Source organism: Cricetulus griseus (assembly GCF_003668045.3).
Source record: "Cricetulus griseus strain 17A/GY chromosome 1 unlocalized genomic scaffold, alternate assembly CriGri-PICRH-1.0 chr1_0, whole genome shotgun sequence".
Taxonomy (NCBI): Eukaryota; Metazoa; Chordata; class Mammalia; order Rodentia; family Cricetidae; genus Cricetulus; species Cricetulus griseus.
This window is the reverse complement of record NW_023276806.1, coordinates 54,130,200-54,153,269: the sequence shown is the minus strand read 5'-3', so window position 1 is coordinate 54,153,269 and position 23,070 is coordinate 54,130,200. Positions and strand designations below refer to the sequence as shown.

Sequence of the window (23,070 nt, the reverse complement as noted above, 5' to 3'; positions counted from 1 at the left end):
ACTGCAATTTTATATACCGTAGAGAAGGATTGGAAAAAAGGGGTGCAGGGCAGTGGATGGCAGGGAGGAACTGGAAGGAGAGGAGGGAGGGGAAATTTTGGTTGGGATATAAAAACAAAAAATAAATTTTAAAAAAATTGAGAGGAAGGGCAACAATGAAATTTGATGTGATAACGAGAATTATCTGTGTCTTTCTGTGAGTAGTTACACCACAACTGAGTAAGATTGTTTAGATGTGTTCAGATTAGAAGTAAATTCTGTGCATTTCATAAAAAGAGAGGAAGGGAATAAATACTTCTTTGAATCACTTTGTTCTTAGGTTTCAATAATCCCTTGCTCTCCTTAGCCTTTCCCTTTCTCTATTAGCCCTTCTTTCTTAGGTAACCCCCCTTTTCAGATGTTCTTGTTTCAAGCTCTAGTATTAACTCCTTTCAATTCTATAATTACATATTATCTGTAGAATGTGTGCTTCCAGTCCAAGACTTGATTTTTTTTTGTTGTTGTTGTGTTTTTTTGGTTTTTGGAGACAGGGTTTTTCTGTGTAGATTTAGAGCCTGTCCTGGAACTAGCTCTTATGGACCAGGCTGGTCTCAAACTCACAGAGACCCACCGGCCTCTGCCTCTGCCTCCTAAGTGCTGGAATTAAAGGCCTGTTTCACCGGCTTTGGTGGCGCAGGCCGGAAGGATTTGCTGAAGGAGGCAGAGGCAGGTGGGTCTGGAGTTCGAGACCAGCCTGGACTACACATTTTGCCGGGCATTAGTGGCACACGCCTTTAATCCCAGCACTCGGGAGGCAGAGGCAGGAGAATCTCTGTGAGTTCAAGGCCAGCCTGGTCTCCAGAGCGAGTGCCAGGATAGGCTCCAAAGCCACACAGAAAAACCCTGTCTCGGAAAAAAAAAAAAAAAAGGCATGTGCCACCAACGCCCAGCCAACACTTGATTATTTAAAGGTTTTGTTGTCTATCTCACTGTCTCTGGGTCTCTTGCGCTCTCTCTCTCTCCTCTCTCTCTCTCTCTCTCTCTCTCTCTCTCTCTCTCTCTCTCTCTCTCTCTCTCTGTGTGTGTGCCCTCCCCCGACGTGTGTGTGTGTGTGTGTGTGTGTGTGTGTGTGTGTGTGTGTGTGTATGCTGTATGTCATGTATACAAGAGCCCATAAAGCTAATATAATATCCACTAAAATCAGTAATCCATAAAAACAATTAATTCAGGGCTAGAAAGATGGCTCAGTGGTTAAGAGTACTGACTGTTCTTCCAGGGGACCCAGGTTCAATTCCTGGCAGGTCACAACTATCTGTAATTCTAGTTCCAGGGGCCCAACATCCATGGCAAAACATAAGTGCACATAAAATAAAAATAAATTAATTAAAAACAATAATTTCTAGGCCAGCAAGATGGTTGGTTTAATAAGAAAAGGTACTTACCACCAAGCCTGACAACCAAAGTTCAATCTTTGTGCCCCAAATGGTAGGAGAACCAATTTCCGTACATGTGCAATGGCATGTACACACACACACACACACACACACACACACACACACACACACACACACACAATAAATAATGTAATAAAAATGTAAGATAAAACCAGTAACCCAGTAAATATGAGGCTACTATAGGCTTCAATGACTCAACAAGAGAAAGAGATCTTATAAGGCTATGTTCAGATACTACCACCAAAGTCACATCAGGGATTCAATAATTGTATCAGATCTAGTTCCATTAAAGGCTAATGTATTTCCTTCACAAAGTAGCCATTGCATTTATCAAAATACTTGGATTTTTAAATAGTCTCCTAAATTAAATTTATCCCCTCACAACAGTCACCTTTCTAGCTGCATTATAAAAGTCACCATATGAGACATTGCATGAAGACACAGCAAGAAGCTCCATGCCCAAGAGAGACATAGAAGAACATGTATCCTCTAAGCCCAACTCATTCTAAACTTTTTTTTTAGATGAGTTTTTTCAAGACAGGGTTTCTCTGTGTAGCTCTGAAGCCTGTCCTGGAGTTCAGGCTGGCCTCAAACTCACAGAGATCCACCTGCCTCTGCCTCCTGAGTGCTTGGGTTAAATGTGTGTGCCACCACCAGCTCATTCTAAACTTAATCAAATGAAGTCAATTCTTTAACATAGCTCAAGACAAAAAGTTTCCAACCAGCCAAAAATAGAAGTTTCTTCCTAAGATAACCTCTAATACACTTAATTTTTTAAAATCTTGATTAATAGAATAGTTCCCTTGTAAAATTTTCAAAATTAAATAATCAATTTACGTTATCTCATTTTCTTACATTCCACCCAGCCTTTCTTTCCCACTGCAACTATCCTTTATTTGCCCTGTGATTGATTCCATTATCTTGTGTCTCCAGCCAATTCTCCTCCCTCCCATGCAGCTATTTCATTTCTACAGCAGTTCAGGAGGGTTCTGTAGCAGGCCAACACTGTCCCCTACTGTTCACACCCTTTACTGTTTTTCTCCTGGGCTCTCTGTTTTTTCCTTTTTCTTCTGTTCTCTTTTCTTATACTCACTCCAAATACTGTTATCATCTCCAGAAACCCGGAGACAGACCTGGTTTATGATTTCTGGGTACATTTCTTTACCTCCTCTTTATAGATCATATATTAGAACACAAAGCAAGTCTCAAAAAAATAAAGGAAAATTAAGATTACTTCCCATATTTTATCTGACCACAGGAGATAGATTTAGAAATCAACAGCAAAAGAAACTACAAAAAAATACAAACTCATACAGAGTAAACACTGGTGAATAATAAGTGGGGTATTACAGAAATCAAGGAGGAAATTATAAAGTTCCTAAAATTGATATTGAAAACACAACATATTCAAATTTATGGAATATAATGAAGATAGTACCAAGAAGGTAGTTTATAGCTCTGTGGTGGTTTGAATGAGAATGCACCCCATAAGTTCCTATATCTAAATGCTTGATCCACAGGTGGTGGAAGGAACTATTTGAGAAGGATTAGAAGTATGGCTTTGTTGGAAGAAGTATGTTAATGAAGATGGACTTTAAGATTTCAAGAGCCCATATCATTCCTAGTTAGTCTAGTTAGTGTTCTCCCCCTCCTCCCTCCCTCCCTCCCCCTCCTCCCTCTCTCTCTCTCTCTCTCTCTCTCTCTCTCTCTCTCTCTCTCTCTCTCTCGGCACCATGACTAAGTCCGAGTATCGGGCAAAAGCCTGGAGATTTAGTTAAAAGCAGAGATGTCCAGTCATTTGTGCTAGGAGAATGTGCGTGCACGTCTTTTTGAAGGGAGGGAGCAGCTTTAGATATAGACTTGGAGCACAGTGGAAAAAACCCAGGTGTAAGAGCTCAAGTTTTTAATGCCAGTGGGGTATGGCCAGGGCTGTAATCCAGGACTAGAAAACAGGATGCAACTGTGATTGGCTGACAAGCAACTCACAGAGACCCCGTGAAGGCCCAAACATCTCCCAACATCTCTTCCAACATTTGAGCAAGTGTCCTTATGGTATAATAATTGGGCATCCTTTGGGTATATGCCCAGTGGTTTCACTGGATCTTGAGGTATATTGATTTCCAATTTTCTGAGAAACTGCCATACTGATTTCCAAAGTGCCTGTACATGTGCATCCCCGCCAGCAGTAGAGGAGTGTTTCCCTTATTCCAACATAAGCTGTCCTCAGTGTTTTTGATCTTAGCCATCTGACAGGTATAAGATGGTATCTCAAAGTTGTTTTGATTTGCATTTCCCTGGTGCCTAAGGATGTTGAGCAGTTCTTTAGATGTCTTTCAGTCATTTGTGACTCTTCTGTTGAGAATTATGTTTAGATCTGTACCCCGTTTCTAATTAGATTATTTTGTCTTTTGATGCCTAGTTTCTTGAGTTCTTTACATATTTTGGAGATCAGCCCTCTATCAAATGTGAAGTTGGTGAAGGACTTTTCCCATTCTGTAGGCTATCCTTTTGTCTTGAAAGGAAATTTCAAGACAGACTAATATTGGCTCTGTTGTTTGGCTATTAGCAATCATATTTCTGTAGATTTACAATGAAAAAGTTGGGCAAAAAGAAATGTTTGAGAAAAAATAACAAGCATTAAGAAATTTAATGTTGGAGGCATGTTTTGTTCTGGAAGATATAAGGAGAAGTGGAATGAAGGGGGGAGTTCTAAAGGTGAGAACTCCAGCTAATCCTATAATTTATTTTTTTTGTCTAAATCCATGTTATTTATTGTAGACACAAACATGTAACCTCAATATGAGACGTCTAACTAAGCAAGCACTTCTCAGACCAAGGCAGCAGCTTGTCTTCTAAGGCTTAGGCTTGGCCCAGAATTCCTTAAACATGGAATAGCCCATACCAAGAGTCATGGCTCCAACCACGAAGTCCTGGGCGGCCACACGCATGTGGATCAGGTGAATGGACATCTTCGTATTTCCCCTGCTTTTCAGTTTGTATAGCCCATACACAACGATTGCTGCAAACCCTGCCATTCCAATGGGGACAAATGGTGTCTCCTTAGCTTTTCAAATAAACTTAGACCCCTGACCTTGTAAAAAAGAAAAGGCTTAAGGAAATATCTGTTCCTATAGAGCAATAACAAACCAAATTTATGAAAATGTAAATAACGGAGAGGGCCAGGTTCCACTGCAAGCATGCTGCAGAACTTAGCAGCATAGGCTATATGTTCTGGCTTTACAGTCATGAAGAATATAGAAGTAAAGTAGTTGTGGAATCCTCCTCTGTAATTAAGGAAAGCCTCTGAGGCCACGCATGTGGCAGGTGAGTCCCTGTATGGAGGCTGAAAGAGGCCATTGCATGAAGATGTAAAAGTGAAGCCTGGATTGCATTGGAGACCCCAGAATTTTGGAGGTGGCAGAGTCATGAGGTATTGGCCCACAAGATGCACACAGGGAATGGAACCAACCCGAGAGAGAGAAGTGTGTTGCAGTTAGCAAAGCAGGAAGGGAAGGGTCATCTTATCTCTTTGACATCAGAGCTATAGGATTTGGAGTTTGCCCTGCTGGGTTTCGGTCTTGCTTTGGTCCCGTATTTCCTCAATGTGCTCCCCTTCCCTCACTTTCAAAGGGCAATGTATGTTCTGTACCATTGTATGTTGGAAGTATGATTTTTGTTTTTTATTTACAGAGGGTTACAATTCAGAGCTTGCCTTGAGTCTCAGAAGGGACTTTGGACTTTTAAACTGTGTTGAAGCTGTTAAAGACTATGGAGTTTTTAAGTTAGGTTAAATGCATTTTGTATTATGATATGGTCATGAGCCCATGGTGGTTAGGGAGTGCAATGTGGTAGTTTGAATGAGAATGGTCCCATAGACTCATATGCTTAAATACTTAGTCCATAGTTGGTGGAATTATTGGGAAGAATTAGAAGGTCTAGCCTCCTTGAAAAGGGTGTTACTTGGGGTAGGGCTTGAGGTTTCAAGGGCCCACACCATTTCCAGTTAGCTTTTTTCTCTTTCTACCTGATAGTTGTTGCCTCAATTATATCTCAGAAACTGTTGCAGCACCATTCCTGCCTGCCTGCTGCCATATTTCCCATCATGATGGCCATGGACTCTTAACTCTCTGAAACTATAAGCAAACCCCCAATAAAGACTTTCTTCTATAAGTTGCCTTGGTCATGGTGTTTTGTCAAAACAATAGAGATGTAATTAAGACAAGCTCTAAATAACTACATTCAAAAATCAAGAGAGATCCGACATGGTTGATAACCATCTGTAACTCCAGTACCAAGGGATCTGATACCCTCTTCTGGCCTCCTTGAGCACTATACACATAAAACACCCATAAAAACAATACAATAATTTTTTTAAGCAGAAAGATTCCAAACGAACAACTGGTAATGAATCTTAAAGCATCAGAAAAACAAAAAGCAATATACAGAGAAATAATGGAGATTAGGGAAGAAATTAATAAAACAAAAAAAAACAATAAAAAGAATCAATGAAACAAAGAATTGGTCATTTAAAATAATAACATTGAAAATCCTTAGCCTAATTAACCAGAAAAGAGAAAAGACCCACATTAATAAAATTAGAGATTGAAAGTGAGATTAACAACAGACACTAAGGGAATTCAGAGAATCATTAGGGGCATACTTTAAAATTTTATATTTCACTAAATTTAAAAATCTAAAAATGGATCAATTTCTAGATTCATGTGACATACAAAATTTAAATACAACATGAAATAAAAAATTAAGCTTCTATAGAAAATGAGGTTATAGCAATAACTTAAAATATCAAAACAAAAGCCCAAGTCTTAATGGAGTCAGTACAGAATTCCACCAGATCTTCAAAGAACTAATACCAAGACAACTCAAATTATTCTGTAAAATAGAATGGAAAAAACATTTCTAAACTCTTTTTTACAAAGCCGGAATTAAACCTAATATCGGATAAAGATCCAACAGCAAACAAAAAGAGTATTATACACCAATCTCCTCAATGAACACTGACATAAAAATTATCAATAAGACACTTTCAAACCAATTCAAGAACACATCCAAAGGAATCTTTCCATACTCAGGGCGTTGGTGATGCACACCTTTAGTACCAGCACTTGGGAGGCAGAGGAAGTGGATCTCCGTGAGTTCGAGGCCAGCCTGGTCTACAGATCGAGTTCCAGGACAGGCTCAAAAGCAATACAAAGAAATCCTGCCTCAGAAAAAAAAAATCATTTGCTACAATCAAGTTGGTTTCACCCTAGAGATGCTGAGATGGTTCCACATACATCAATAAACACAATCCATCCAAGAACAGAAATCACATTATCATTTCATGTGATGCCAAAAAGGTCTTTGATAACATTTCTCCATGATAAAAATCCTGAAAGACTAGGGAAGGAGGAAACATATCTCAACAGGTAATAAAGGCTACCTGTAACAAACAATAGCCATCATCATGTTAAAAGGAGAAATACTAAAAACATTTCCATTAAGATCTGGAACATAGGGGAGAGGAGGACTTGAGGGAGCAGGAAGATCTAGCTAGGTGAGAAATGGAGGAGAGCAAGAAAAGGGATACCATCATAGAGGGAGTCATTATAGGTTTAAAGAGAATTCTGACACTAGGGAAATGTCCAGAGACCTACAAGGTTGACTCCAACTAACAATCTAAGCAATAGTCAAGAGGCTACCTTAAAAGCCCTTCTCCAATAATGAAATTGATGACTACCTTATATGTCTTCCTGGTGCCTTCATCCAGTAGCTGATGGAAGCAGACACAGACACCCACAGCTAAACACTGAGCTGAACTCTGGAATCCAGTTGCAGAGGGAGGAGTGATGACAGGCTGGAGAAACCCACAGAAACAGCTGACCTGAACAAGGGGTTGTTCATGGACCCCCGACTGATAGCTGGGAAACCAGCATAGGACTGTTCCAGACCCCCTGAAGGAGGAAGTCAGTTTGGAGATCTGGAAAATCTATGGGGCCACTGGTAGTGGATCAGTGTTTACCCATAGTACACAAATGAACTTTGGGAGCCCTCTCCATATAGAGGGATACTTGCTCACAGTCTAGACACACTGGGGAGAGTCTAGGCCCTGATCCAAATGATATGACAGATTTTGAAGATCCCCATGGAAGGCCTCACCCTTGGAATAGGGGGGTCAGTGGGGACAGGGAAGGAGGGGAGGGAGAGGGAACTGAGATTGACATGTAAAAGAACTTCTTTCTAATTTAAATTTAAAAAAAGAAAAAAAATCTGGAACATAAGGGTGTCCATTTTTACTACTCCTATTCAGTATTGTATCTAGCCTGAACACTAAGACAAGAAAATAAAAAGGGTACAAAAAGAAAAGGGAAAGTGTCCTTACTCGTAGGTAACACAATTCCATGCATAAGAGATCTCAAAGATTCCCCCTAGGAAACTCCTAAAGCCCTAGGAATCAGGGCTCTCTATTGGAACAGAACTGATAGAATATATATTAAAATGTAGTTTATTAGGCTGGTTTATAGGATGTGGTCTGGGTAGTCTAACAATAATGGAAATGCAGAGAATGTGGAAGTAATTCAATCCATGATGATGATGTCTTCAGTCTAAGTTAAAATCCTGAAGAAGTTGGCAGCAACAGAATAAATAAACTTGCCAGTGAAAGTGAGGGCAAGCAAGCAAAATGCAGTTTCTTTCTTTCATGTTTTTATAGCCACCAGAGGTTTATCCCAGATTCAATGTGGGTCTTCCTGTTTCAAATTATCTGATTCTTAAAAAATTCCCCACTGGAGTGCCCAGCATCCTGAGCCCCACAGTTAATCACTTATGTAGTCAAGATGATAACCATGATTAGTCATCACAAACACTTAGGGATCAGGTAAAATAGTGGAAGAGGGGGCAGAAACACTGTAAGGGCCAGCAAAAAACATTGTAAGAGCCAGAGAACCAGAATGACAACTGTGAAATAGTCTTCTAGACATGACAAGGAACCTGCACCCATAAAATTTCAGCAATATGGTTACCTAAACAAGACTGGCATAATGACACCAGGTGATATCCCAATGTGGATGGGGAAAAATTTCACAGGGTCCCACACCTAAATACAGAGCTACAGGAAATCAATGACTGCTGAGAGAGAAAGAATCAATCTTCTCCAGAGATGAGCCACTAATACATTATCCAATCCAAAGTGGTCAGCCTTAAACACTTGTATGTATAAGCAACACTAAATGGATTCAGGTGTGTGTATGTGTGTGTGTGTGTGTGCGCGTGCGCGTGTGCGTGCACGTGTGCCCATGTGTGTGTGTCAGTAGGAATTAAAGAAAAGGTCATGAATTTGAGAAGGAAGGAGGGAACATGGGATGAGTTGGAGCAGGAAGCACAGAGTAGCAATAATCTAAATATAGTACTCAAATTAAATTCTTAAAATAAAAACTTTAAGTTAAACTAAATATCATATTTTAAAGATTTATTTAATCCTCAAAAGTTGTTGTGTGGGGGACTAATTATGAAGCTTTAATTAAAGATATCAGAAATTCAGCCGGGTGTTGGTGGTGCACGCCTTTAATCCCAGCACTCGGGAGGCAGAGACAGGCAGATCTCTGTGAGTTCAAGGCCAGCCTGGTCTCCAGAGCAAGTGCCAGGATAGGCTCCAAAGCTACACAGAGAAACCCTGTCTCGAAAAAACAAAAACAAACAACAAAAAAAGATATCAGAAATTCTAACATCATAACTAAATTATCCAAGTATCTATAGTTACATGAATTGAAGGAACATAACTTTTTTCCATTTTTTAATTTAAATTAGAAACAAGATTGTTTTACATGTCAATCCCAGTTCCCTCTCCCTCCCCTTCTCCCCTACATCCCACTAACACCCTACCTATCCCATACCCTTTCTGGTCCCCAGGGAGGGTGAGGCCTTCCATAGGGGATCTTCGGAGTCTGGAACATAACTTCTATAACATTACAGAATTTCTAAATTTTTCTCTTGTCTAGCCTTTCCTACCAAAAAAAAGTCTACCCCTTAAGAGGACTATATGTTCCATTATACCATAATTATTATTTGTACACAGCTCCAAAACTATTTTATGTTCATTTTTTACATAAAGTCCATTTACTTCCCTCCTTAAAATCCTTCATACCCACTCTTCTCTCAATCTTCAACATTTTCACCCTTGTACTCACTCATAGTAAATGGCCTTAACTCCTCTATTATTGTCTTAGTTTGGTTTCTATTGCTGTGATAAAGACTATGACCAAAGCCAGGCACTGGTGACGCAGGCCTTTAATGCCAGCACTTGGGAAGCAGAGGCAGGTGATAGGATCTCTGTGAGTTCGAAGCCAGCCTGGTCTACAGAGCGAGTTCCAGGACAGGCTCCCAGGCAATACATAGAAAACCTGCTTCGAAAAACAAACATAAACCAACAAACAACAACAAAAAGACTATGACCAAAAGCAACATTGGAAGAAAAAGATTTATTTCACCTTATAGCTTGTAGTCCATCATGAAGGGAAATTGAGGGCAACTCAAAGTAGGAACCTGGAGGTAGAAACTGAAGCAGAGACCATGATAGAGTGCTCCTTACCGGTTTGCTCTCCATTGTTTGCTCAGCCTGATTTCTCATATGACCCAAGACCATATGCCCAGGGGTGGGCTGCCCCCAGTGAGCTGGGACCTCCCAGATCAATCATTAATCAAGAAAATGCCCTACAGACTTGCCTACAAGCAATCTGATGGAAGCACTTTTAATTGACATTCCATTTCCCAGATGGAATGTCTGGAATTACTGAAAATTACTGGAAAAATTACCAATGGTCTCCCATCAATTTCATTGTATCTCTGAGAAACATTTAATATAATTTATCATTCCCTTTTCTCAAAAATTATAATGATCAAAGACTCTCAAAGAATCAATAAAAAATAGTTGTTTGCATCCAAAATATTTTAATAGTAAAGAATAAATTATAAATCTCAATAATGCATTTCTAATAATCAAAAGCTCAAGTTAAAAAACTTGGAACTTTAATATCCATAGCAAGTAAAAGCAACAAAACGTAATTATCTGAATATAATTTAAAATTTCAGATAACATATACTTATCTTATATTTAAACCAAAAATTTAATAACATGAACACAAATTGTTTATGCAAGTATTTTAAAGTCTAAATTCCTGAGTACAGTTTGGTTCTCTGGTAAATAATAAAATAATTAAACATTTAATGTTATTAGACTCTACAATCAGCATTGATTTCGTGAAATTAAGCAAATAACTTTTCTGCTTCCTTTAGTCTTCTTTTCCTATCAATTTTAGCAATTGTTGCCCAACGGTCCTCTCTCATTTTTCTCACACTTCCAAGCGTCACAAAAGTTTCAGGAGTTGATAGTGATAAAGGAGTCTAAATACAAAATAAAGTAAAACAGTATCTTAATATTTTTTAAAAAGAAATCAGCTTTTATATTTTGCTTTCTGAAATAAAATTTAAAAGTTACCTGTTTGGGGGTTAGATGAGAATCTGGTGAATTATTACTGTAAAGTCTATTTGATATCTCTTCCTCTGAAACCATGCTCTGCAGAAAAACACAAAAATGCAATATTACAGTTATCATCAATCTTATATTAGTAAAATTTTGTCAACACAACACCTATAAGTAGACTGAGAAGAAGAGCAAGTAGAAGTACAGAAGGAGGGTTAGCAGAGAGAAAGAAAGAAAGAAAGAAAGAAAGAAAGAAAGAAAGAAAGAAAGAAAGAAAGAAAGAGAGAGAGAATGAGAGAAAGAAAGAAAGAAAGAAAGAAAGAAAGAAAGAAAGAAAGAAAGAAAGAAAGATGAAGAGAAGATAAAAAGGGAAATAGGGCTTGTAACACTTGCACTTTGAGATTTGAAAGAAAAGTACATATTGTGTGCAAAACTTTAGAAAGCTATACCAAAAACACAACTGTGGCTGTCTGCTACAACTCTGTGGGTTGGTTGGGGTGTAAGGCTGAACTAGACAAAAAAAAAAATTGCCAGCCAATATTTCCTTTGGAATATACAGGAATTGAAATAAGATTCCAGAGTTACAAAACAGTTATTTCATTTCATTTCTTCGAGCATAATTGTTGCCTAGGAGACAGAGGTTCCAGGTACATCCCACTTTACAATGTTCTCAAGGTCATGCACAATAATTTTATTTATTTTAATTTCCCAAATTTTTTCAGTGCTGGGGATTAAAACTAGTACAATAATACTAGACAAACACTACCACTGACCTATAACCTTGCCCATGCAACTCTTTTAAAAATGAAAATGAAATAATTTAAAGTCATTTTTTGAGTATCACAGTAGCTAAAAAATTGGCCAAGATCACTCTGCTAGAAATATAGCAGAAATTAAAACATTGGATCTTTACCTCCAAAATCCAGGCTATTTCTAGCCATTCTTATTACATTTGCATTTTTCTGGACTACATTTTTCACTGGAAGATATTACATATAATGACTTCCATAGCTATGGTACCAACCTGTATGCAAACTTTTGTTTCATGCCTTATGGTATTATGATCTTATAAAAGGAACTTAGTTTCCTCAACTATAAAACAAAAATGACAACATTCTCGACTCTTTTATAGAATGAAAATGTTGTAGTAAACAATTCAAATAATCTACAGGAAACATTTTAAATAGGTCCTAGTTCATAATTTTAATTATTAAGATGTTAATCATTATCTGTAGGATTCTGGGACTCCATATGTTTACTTCAATAACAGGGTTCTAATGTTCAACTACTCAGTATTCCAAAACAACAAATTAGAGGCTCCTAAACAATAATAGCCTTTAGTTTTAAGTGAAAATAATGAAACAGGGAGGCAGAGGTAGGTAGATTTCTGTGAGTTCAAGGCCAGCATGATCTACATAGTAAGTTCTAGGACAGCTAGATAGCTGTCTATATAGAAAGATCATTCTCAAAAAAAAAAAAAAAAGAAAAGAAAAGAAAAGAAAAAGAAAAAATGAAGGAAAAAAAGAAGTGAAATGAAATAATGGAACAGTTGACTTTAACCAGAATTTTGTCACAAAGGATAAATAAGGTTTATTGCTCAATTTAGTATAGTCTCTTAAGTCATTCTACATTTAATTTTTTAACTTTGATGATCCTTTAAGAAAGTATTGGTATTCGTAAATTAAAGTAAACATTCCTATAAATAGTAGGGGAAGTAGCTTCCTTAAACATGCTATCCTTACTACATTACTCCTTAGGAGTGACAGAATGTTACAGTTGCCAATCAATACCGTAACATAAATATCAATCATTAGTGGTATAAAATAAAGCAACAAATAACACAAAAAAGATGAGACCCTTAATAACAAATTTGGTTGTGAAACTATTAAAATATCAATTCTACTTCTATGATTTAAATGTAGAAAAACTTCATAATATTTTTCTGGAAAACAAGACAATGATTAGTCATCTCATATGCCAAGTATATGAGACGGTGTGTTTTAAGTATCATGCTTTCAGAAATTTAGAAATGAATTGTTTGAACTTTAATGTCTGTCAAATGACATGAAAACATATGATTCTGTGTTGTGCCAGTTTTGTTGTATTTCATTATCACAATGATAGATAACTATGCACATATGCTATACATTTATATCAAGAAATAACACAAGTAATAATATAAGCAAGTAAAAATGCTGGTTCTTTATAATATTTTTACCAAGAGATCAGTAGTTTCCGAACTATCTGAATTAACCTCAAAGTCAAAGACTGCTTTTCTCTTTTTATTACTTCTTCCAGTAGGTAAATATTTGTTTTCTCTTTGATATATTTGCATTTTAGTTGGTGTCTTCACTGTATATTCCTGTGCAAAAATAAAAAGAACCATACATAAGTGCTTAATATGGTAACGCCTATAACCATCGGGGGGGGGGGGGTTCTCATGTGTCCATGTAGAGTATATGACAGGGAGAAGTTCCAGTAGAGGAAGACTGGTCATTATCAATAACTTGCATCTTTTTTGAAACTATGGAAATGGCCATTATTGTAAACAACGTTCTTAAAGTTTTCTAAAAGTTAACCTTCTGATAAAGTATTTTACTGATATTCAAAACTTGTAAAGTTGCTTATGTATAGACTGTTTACTACTGGTTGACTTTGGAAGACTTGCCAGAGGAAGCAAAACTTGAAATAAGCAAACATCTTAGGAGCAGGATGCAATTTAACTCATCATTGCTTTACCACTATCATCAGTCAATTTTTTACAGGTAAGATGAACATAAAGACACACATATATGATGGTACAGATTCTAATTTGCTGGATGGATCACTATGATGTATAAAGCTAAAATATTTATAATTTTTCATGATTCATCCAGTATACTTCTGTAGGGAGAAACCTCAATTAGAGTTACCGCTGACAATGCCTGCTTGGGCCTGGTCACAGGAACCACGCCCAATTGGGCATGGTCAGAGTTATGTAACAAGGGTTTAAGAAGGAGGGAGGTGCCCATGAGGCTCTCTTTCTCCTGGCTGAGCAGATTGGGAAGCATTTCTGGGTCTGTCCTGCTCAGGTGCAAACCTGGTCCCTGGCTCCCTTGCATGAGAACTTTTCCCCAATAAACTACCGGTTATCAACCTATCTCTGACTCCACTTTGTAAACATCTATACACGTCATAATGTTCCCATACATAGACAATGCAATATAATATGTATTTTACTGCCTTACAATATTTTTGACATAGTATTTCGCTAATTGTTAAATGAACTATTCTCTTCAGAATTAACAAGTGAAATAATTTACAACTGTTAAAAAATAATTACATGGGGAGTAACCTTAACAATAATTAGACTCTTGACTACTTTCACTCATGTGCCCCACTGTCATTCTTGACAATGAATCCCTCTATAACTTGCAATATCACCTTTCTTCAAATAAGATTACCTGGCTTATTTTGTAAATCTGTATGAGGCCTTGTTTTAAATTATTTGGATAAGAGGCCACGAACTTAGAAACACCAGGCCCAGACCCCAATCACCAGTAACAATATCCTTCAAAATGAAAGAGAACTTAATATATAATGTATTAATGTGAAGTATTAATAACTAATATATAATATAGTATAACAAATATATAATTTCTAGATAAAGAACTTGTCACTCATAGGTTTTTCATACAAGAAGTACTAAAGTGAGACCCTTTAGTCTAAAATGAAAGGACGCTAGCTTCAAATCCACAAGAAGAAATTCAAGATACTAGGGTGAAGACAACTGTATAGCAAACCATAAAAGTGTGAATTTTATTTGTATGAAAAAGTATGAAATTACTTATTAATAAATAAGTTTATTTATATTCCTATCTGATTTTAAACACAAAGTAACAATTGTAATGCTATATAATGCCTATAATATATCAACATATGGTTTACCTAAAAATGACATAATAAAAGAGGAGAAAGGGAATAAAACTATATTGGAGCAAATTTTTCAACACTGTTGAAATTACATTAATACTAATTCAAATTAAATAATTTTAATTTAAGGTGTTATAACTGTTAAAGTACCATCAAGCAATGACTCTAAAAACAGTAAAAACCTCAAAACTAAGATTTCACTCTAAAAAGTATCTACTTAACCTAGGAGAGATACAAGAAAAAAAAATAGGTATAAGATTTAGCACAAGCAACAAAATGATGGAAGTACTTTCTACCATCTCAGTAATTAATTCAATGTCAATAATCACTCTAATCAAAGAACAAAGACTAGTAGAATAAACAATGTGGAAAAGATGTGAATTGTATGCTGCTCACTAAAGGCAAACTTTAAGTCTAATAGCAAAGAGATTAGCAGTTAAAGGTAGAAAGTAATGAATTGTATTAAGATAAACAATGGCATTTTTAAGAACTCAGTCTATTAAAATATGTTATAAGCAGACAAGCAGACTCCCCCCAAACACATGAGCTCATAACCAGGAAAAATAGTGAATTCAAATTTACACTTTTACTAATTAGTAGATCAGCTAAGCAGACAATAAGGAAACAATGTTTAAAGATTCTATAATGTAATCAAATGGATATTAAGGAAATATATATAGCATATAATAAATATCTAATGGGTTAAGAAGAGTTACAAGACCCAGACATGGTAGTGCACACCTTCAATACTAGCACCCAGGAAGCAGAGACAGGCAGATCTGAATCTGAGGCTAACCTTGCTAACTTGCTATGGAGCAAGTCCCAGGGCACCAGGGCTATACAGAGAAACCCTGTCTCAAAAAAATCAAAAATTAAAATTAAAAAAAGAGTTAAAGGAAGCTTGAAAACATAACATAAGAAAATCTATAGGATAGGCCAGGCATTGTTGGTGCACGCTTTTAATCCCAGCACTCGGGAGGCAGAGGCAGGCAGATCTCTGTGAGTTTGAGGCCAGCCTGGTCTCCAGAGCGAGTGCCAGGATAGGCTCCAAAGCTACACAGAGAAACCCTGTCTCGAAAAGGCAAAAAAAAAAAAAAAAAAAAAGAAAGAAAGAAAAGAAAAAGAAAAAAGAAAAGAAAATCTATAGGATATAGTAAAACCAATGCTTGGAAGAAAAACTGTAGCTACAAATGCCTCCATTAAAAATCAAGATCAAGCAAATTTGTTTGTTCTTTCTTGATTTGAGATTTTACATTATACTTAAAAATATCAGTCCCTTATTCCATGATTTGAATTAATGAAAAGTCTTGATCATAAGTTTCAAATGCAAACAAATACCCTCTAACAAATAATTAAGTATGTACATATGAAATTTTTATAAAATTATATTCTATGTTAAATAACAAATTATAATTGTGATTTGGGGTGGGGGTAGGGGGGTAAAAGGTCCCATGATTTAATTTCACTAATAAGTAAAATACTGAACCTTAAAAAAAAATTAAGATCAAGAAGCCAGGCATGATGGCTCACAACTATACTCCCAGCACTCAAATATATTTAAGGCCAGCTCAGGTTACATATCAAATATAAAGCTAGTTGTGGCTACAGTACAAAACTCTGTCTCTATAAAAACAAAAAAGGCAAAGAATATGACAATTTAATGCAATTGGTACATTACTTGTATTTTAAATAGAAAAGATGAAAAACCTGTAAAATCCATGTAAAAGCTCAAGTTTAGTAATATACTAATATACTAGTATAAGTAATATACTAATGTAAGCTTTTTGATTTTAAAAAATGTGTCATGATGTGGGGAAACCTGGATGAAAGATACACAGAATTTCCATATGTTACCTTAGCAAGTTTCTGAAAATACAAAATCAATGGCAGTTAATTAAAAAAAAATAACTACATCCACTAGAATGACTAGAATGAAAAGACTAAGAATATAGTGTCATTGGAATGCTCATTAACTCCAGGAACAATGCAAATTCTTTAAATTGATCTAATTACTAAAAAAATGAGTGGCAGTATATACTAAAATACATATATCTCCACAATTTAGCAATTTCATCCCTTTATACATACATAACTAAAGTGTGTATGTCAGGTACTAGAATTTTACAACAAGACTTTTCATAAAAATCTAACCTGAAAACTATCCAATATTCATTAACACAATTGATCAAAAAACTGTAACACAATCACACACTAGAATATTATATATGTAAAAATGGTCTGTAACTTTAAGCGTCAACATAGATAACCTAATAAACAGAATATTCAATAAAAGAAATACAGATAAAGAGTATTGCTACATGAGGAGTTAAGATTATCTTGGAAGGACTAGTGATTAGAGCTTTTCTGAAATAACAGTAAAACTCTATTTTAATTTGAGTCTTGGTTACAAAGTTGTGTTTGGTTTAATTTAAGGTGAATAATTAAGATCTGTATTTTTTCTTAGAATTATTTCAATTAAATTTTTAAAGTGAAGCTTTCTTTAATATTGTTTCACATTTTAAACAATGTGGTTATGAGTAATTTAACATAAAGTCTTTTCTAAGCTTTATAGTCATGCTGGCTGGTTAGTTGTCAACTTGACACACACTAGAGTGATCTAGAAAGAGGGAACCTCAATCAAGAAAATTCCTCCATAAGATTGGACTATAGGCAAGTCTGTGCATCAATTTCTTGATTGATGTGAGAAAGTTCAGTCCACTGGAAGACTGCCACCCTGGGCAGGTGGGTCTGAGTTGTATAAGAAAAGAAAATGGGTGTTGATGGGGGGCAGGGGAGAAGGGGAGGGAGAGGGAACTGGGATTGACATGTAAAACAAAATTGTTTCTTATTTAAATTTAAAAAAAAGAGAGAGAGAGAGAGAAAAAATTGAGCAAGCAATGGAAATCAAGCCAGTGATCAGCATTCCTCCTTGGCTTCTGCTTTAGTTCCTGCCCTGACTTTCCTCCATAACAGACTCTGTCACAACAAGAGAAAGAACACTAGAACTAAAGTTGACTAATTCTCACAAGTTGAATAATATTTGTGTGTATTTATCATTTTTTTTTCTTGCTGGAATGGTCAATAAGAACCCACATCATAAAGAATATGAAATATATTTGAGGCCAAATCCATCTCTGTGTCTTATTTAAAAGTGAAAGAACTGGCCCTATGATGAACAAAAACTTCTTCCCATTTATTTCAAGGAAATGAAGAAAATGAGAAAAAAATTCAATTTAAAAGAGTGGAAAAAGGTTCGGATACTTTTCACCTAAACTTGCAAAAGTGTCCTTGTAAAGACCAGTCTTCAACACTGGGATAGGAATGCCTCATTCTCTTACGTTATAAACCTGGGTAATAAATCTATTTAGCCATCCATGTATCTGGCTGAGTAAAGGAAACTTAAAAAGTTGGACAGCATATAAAAGATGGGTTATCAGAATAAAATTCTGCACTTATAGTTAGTGTGGCAAGCTTATATGAGTTCCCTGCAGATTAAATAAATATGTGAGCTGGGTGCAGTGTTTTAAGCCCAGCACTTCAGGGGCACAGGCACAGGCACAGGCAGGAGAATCTCAGTGAGTTCAAGGCCAGCCTAGTCTACATAGCAAAGACTACATAGCAAAGATAGGAAAGACTACAAAGAGACCCTGTCCCATAAAACCAAAAGAAGTAAACATGTAGAAGGAAGCTAAAACTGAGTCATCTTGCTAATGACAATTACTCCAAGATGACTACTAAATAAAAAGTGGACAAATGATATACAACAAATAGCAATTCCAGTGGTAACCATAGCAGTCCAGTAAAGCATCAAATCAGAACCAGATCTCCCACATCCAAGACTTTGCATTGGTAAATGACAAGCCAGTTATGGAATCTGCCCAAGATGCCACTAAGTTTGGACAAATAAGAAAAAATGATTTAAAAAATGAAACCATTTTGGCCAGGTGTTGGTGGTACACGCCTTTGTTACCAGCACTCAGGAGGCAGAGACAGGAGGATCTCTGTGAGTTTGAAGCCAGCCTGGTCTACAGAGCGAGTTCCAGGACAGGCTCCAAAGCAATACAGAGAAATGCTGCCTCAAAAAATTAAAAAGAAAGGAAGGAAGGAAGGAAGGAAGGAAGGAAGGAAGGAAGGAAGGAAGGAAGGAAGGAAGGAAGGAAGGAAGACAGGCAGGCAGGCAAGCCATTTCATGCTGATATCACAAAAAAATGGTCTTTGCAAAAAAGGGGGGATATATGTGTACAAATCTCTGGCATATAATACCAAAGCATTTTTTATTAAAAAGTTACTGTTACCTTGGAAATTTATCAACCAACCTTTACGAATGCTGCAGATAAAATTTTTTTGGCAGATGTCCTCGAACAATCTCTGTTATCTTTGGATTTGCCACTATCCATTAATGAGGAAATCCGAGATATATTTTGTGAAGGAGTTGTTTTAGAATCAAATTTCTGACAACTGGTTTCCGCCGATTCCAGCAAAGATGCCTGTATTTTCTACATTGAACAAAAATGAATAAAACCATATTAGTTTGTTTTTTTTAAAATAATTTCTCAGTATGAAGCCCATGTTTGCCTCAAATGAGCTTTTTGGGCTCATTCATCTTTTAAAGGGAGGAAAAAATGCCTACAGGGAAATTTTCAGAAAAACAAAACCTGAAAGAAATGGCATTTGCTCCATTTTTTGAGAGTAAATATGTTACAAATTTACTCAACTTGATGATTTTCTCAACTCTATCTTTGTATTCAGCTTCCTTTAGCAATTCACATGGTAAATTGCTAGTAATTTCTTTCCATATACATTACATATGTAACCTAGTAAATTATACAAATTTCTTAGTAAAACACACACACACACACACACACACACACACACACACACACAGGAGAAAGACAGAAAGGGGGAGAGAGAGGGGGGGAGAGAGGGGAGAGAGAGAGAGAGAGAGAGAGAGAGAGAGAGAGAGAGAGAGAGAGAGAGAGAGAGAGAGAGAGAGAGTGAGTACTGGGATCAAACCTAGAGCCTTACACATGCTAGGAAGTCCCCTATGACTGAGTTACATCCTAAGCCCTCAAAGGTAATAATAATTACTCTATTGGAATATTATATGAATTCCAAGTACAACATATTCCATTTTGTCTCTTTCTTTGGTCACCATCATCTCCATTAATACAATTATGGAAAATAATTGACAGAATGAAATACACACAGATATGCTTATGTATACACATATACACACAGGACTAAAATACAGTATTTTAAAAGTTGGGAATTTTAACTTGGAGAATGAGTTTAAACTAGGGGATATAAGGTGAATGATTAAAAAGTGATCAAAAAAGGCTGGAGAGTTTGCTCAGCGATTAAGAGCACTGGATGTTCTTCTTCTAAAGTATCCCAGTTCCATTCCCAGCACCTGCATGGTAGCTCACAACCAATTTTAACTCCAGCTGCAGGGGAGCTTCTGGCATTCTTGGGAATTATAAGCACATAGTGTGCAGACATGAAATGAATGAAGGACAAACACCCATATACATAAAATAAAGGTGGGGCCATGCAAATCTAAGTGGTCTGTGCTGCTACCCAGGGCCATGGTGATGACTGGGCCAGAGCTACAGCAGAGGGCCAAGTCTGGGTCTGTGGCACTACCGCAGCCAGGGTCTGTGTTGAGGCCTGAGGTTCTTGTTACCATCACAGCCCAGGGTCTAGGCCGCCACCTGGGGCCATGTTAGTGTCCCAGAGTCACAATGGGGACATGCCCTTTTGAGTAGCCTGTACTGACACCTGGGGCAATGGTAACTTCCAGACCTGGCTGTTGCCAAGGACTACGTCTGGCTTTGTGGTCCTACCACAGCCAGGGTCTGTGTTGAAGTCCTAGGCCTGTGTCACCACTAAAGGTCACATGGAATCCCAAGGTCTGGACCACAACCTGTGGCCTTGGTCTCTGTGGGCTGTGCTGCACCAGAGCCATCCTGATCTAAGTGGCTTGTGTTGCCACCCAGAGGCATGATGTCATCCAGGTCTGAGCTGCTGCTGAGGGCCATATCTGAGTCTGTGGTCCTGCTGCAGCTGGAGTCTATGTTTGATGTCTGTGGCTCATGTTACCAAGGGGGGCCATAGGAACTGTGCATGATGAAATTAGCGGGTCATGCAGAGCCAGCCCCACCCTTCGATGGCCCTGGGAAAGCTGGTCTTGACCTTCACTGTAGCAAAAGAGCTGGCCCCCACATTCAGGGGAGATGACCACATGCCTCAACATAGGCAAGGGGGAACTGGTCCTGATGGCATGGCATACAAGAGCTGGCTTTGCCAGTCACCTGAGGAGGTGACCCAGTGGACTGGAGTGATCATCTCAGCCAACACCCAGGCTCACAGTTCCTGGGTTAGACTACCATAACATCTCCCCCCTCTAGGACCTGCTGGAGCTTGTAAAGGGACTGGTCCTATGGAAGAAGATCCACAGGATCTCCATGACTCAGGGTGGCCAAAGTATATCTGAGAGGAGTTTCCGTGAGGATCCAGTGATGATGGTGTACCAGAAACCAGAGACCTTGAACTACACAAGTGACACTGCAATGAACATTTCCAGGTAAAGCTGATTGTACAAAAGAGTACACTGTATGCCACACTGAAGCTTCCAATGCCACCAGAACAAATGAAAAGGTAATGAAGAGGCAGGAAAGATGGAAGAGCGAAGATTTGTTTGTTTGTTTTTTTTTTATTTTTTAGGGTATTTATTTAGTTATTCGGTTTGGTTTTTCAAAATTTTTTTTAGATTTTCTTTTGGGGGCATACTGAAGGCATGAGGGCCAGATGTGGGCATGCTGAAGGCATGTGGCCAGGGAGGTGAGTGGAATTGGAGTACAGGATATGAAATTCCCAAAGAATCAGTAAAGAAATTATGTTAAATAAAAATAAAAGTTAAAATTTAAGTGACTACAGGCAGTATTAGAAAAAATTTAAGTAGGAGCATATAATATTCTCTTCTCTGGGTACTTAATTATCTTGCCAGGTAATTACAAGCACATCTCCAGGCTTAAATTTGCCTATCTAGAAAACTCAAGCTACTAAATGAAAATGATTCAGTTATTGCCTCATGCTAATGATCTATCACTTCATAACCATTTTTACAGCAGGTAGGAATTTTTAATTTTTCTGGACTTTTCATGAGAATTGATCTGGGACACCTATGTATATCAAGTTGTCTTTGAACCTGCAGCAATCTTAGCCTCCCAAATGCAGAAGTACAGGCCTGGTACTTTTTTTTTTTCAATTGCATTTCCGTATCTTTTTCATACATGTTTCTATACCATAACTGAAAGCTCATATTTTTTCTGCTCTCTGGATTGAATTCATCAGAAGACATATTTGGAATCCCCAAGACTGTAGCTTTTCCAGGACAGATTTTTCCCAACTAGATCTCAGAGAGGCAATTTAAAGTCACTGTTCCACCACCTTGTGGCCATGTCAGGGAAATGCCATTTATCTGACTGTCTAAAAGAAAAGACAATCCTGGCTTTTCCACACATATCCCTTGTAGAGTACATCTTTCTTCACAATAATGGAAATAATGACAGAAATATGCATTTCCATAAACACCATAATTTTCTGAATATTTTATTTTCAAATGATTCAGAACATGCACTGATTCTCTCTGTTGTATTTACCTTATATGGTAAACAAGGGAGCGCACATGGACCCCAGATGCTGTCCGGGAGGCCAGTACAAGACTGATCCAGACCCCTGAACGTGGATGTCAATAAGGAGGCCTCTGCACTCCAGGGAGCCTCTGGTGGTGGATTAGTATCTTTCCCTGGTGCAAGAAGGGACTTTGAGAGCCCATCCCACGTGAAGGGTTACACTATGGCCCTGGACACATGGGGAAGGGCCCAGGACCAGCACAGGAAGATTTGGTGGACTTTGCAGAGCCCCGTTGAGGGCCCTACCCTGCCTGGGGAGTGGTGGGTGGATGGAGTGGGGGGTAGGCTGGGGGTGGGGGATGAGGGATGGGGTGAGGGGAGGGAGAGGGAGAAGGGACTTACATGTGAAACAAGCTTGTTCCCTAACTGGAAGTAATAAATAAATTTTAAAAAATGTAATTTAGCTGAGCTAATTACAACAGGAATTGTTTGCCACCAATACCTAATTACTATGATTGCTATGTAACCGAATAATAATTAGATATGCTGATTAATATCTTAAAAAAAAGAATTGAGAAAACTAAAGTATAAAGAATTTAACTAACTTATACAAAAT

General features: G+C 37.5%; 1 protein-coding gene and 1 pseudogene across 1 annotated transcript in view; both read right to left on the bottom strand.

Moving 5' to 3' along the window:
• Window positions 1-4,183: 4,183 nt before the first annotated feature.
• On the bottom strand, window positions 4,184-5,430 carry LOC100752615 (annotated as a pseudogene).
• Window positions 5,431-10,691: 5,261 nt separating this feature from the next.
• The window catches only part of Sycp1 (synaptonemal complex protein 1), a 106,612-nt gene continuing 94,233 nt past the window's right edge, over window positions 10,692-23,070 (bottom strand). Inside the window, exons 29-32 of the mRNA XM_027393520.1 lie at window positions 19,137-19,316; window positions 13,127-13,270; window positions 10,924-11,001; window positions 10,692-10,829 (exon numbers count right to left, since the gene is read on the bottom strand). Of these exons, the coding sequence (XP_027249321.1) occupies window positions 10,692-10,829; window positions 10,924-11,001; window positions 13,127-13,270; window positions 19,137-19,316 (540 nt within the window). The remainder of the gene's footprint in view (window positions 10,830-10,923; window positions 11,002-13,126; window positions 13,271-19,136; window positions 19,317-23,070) is intronic.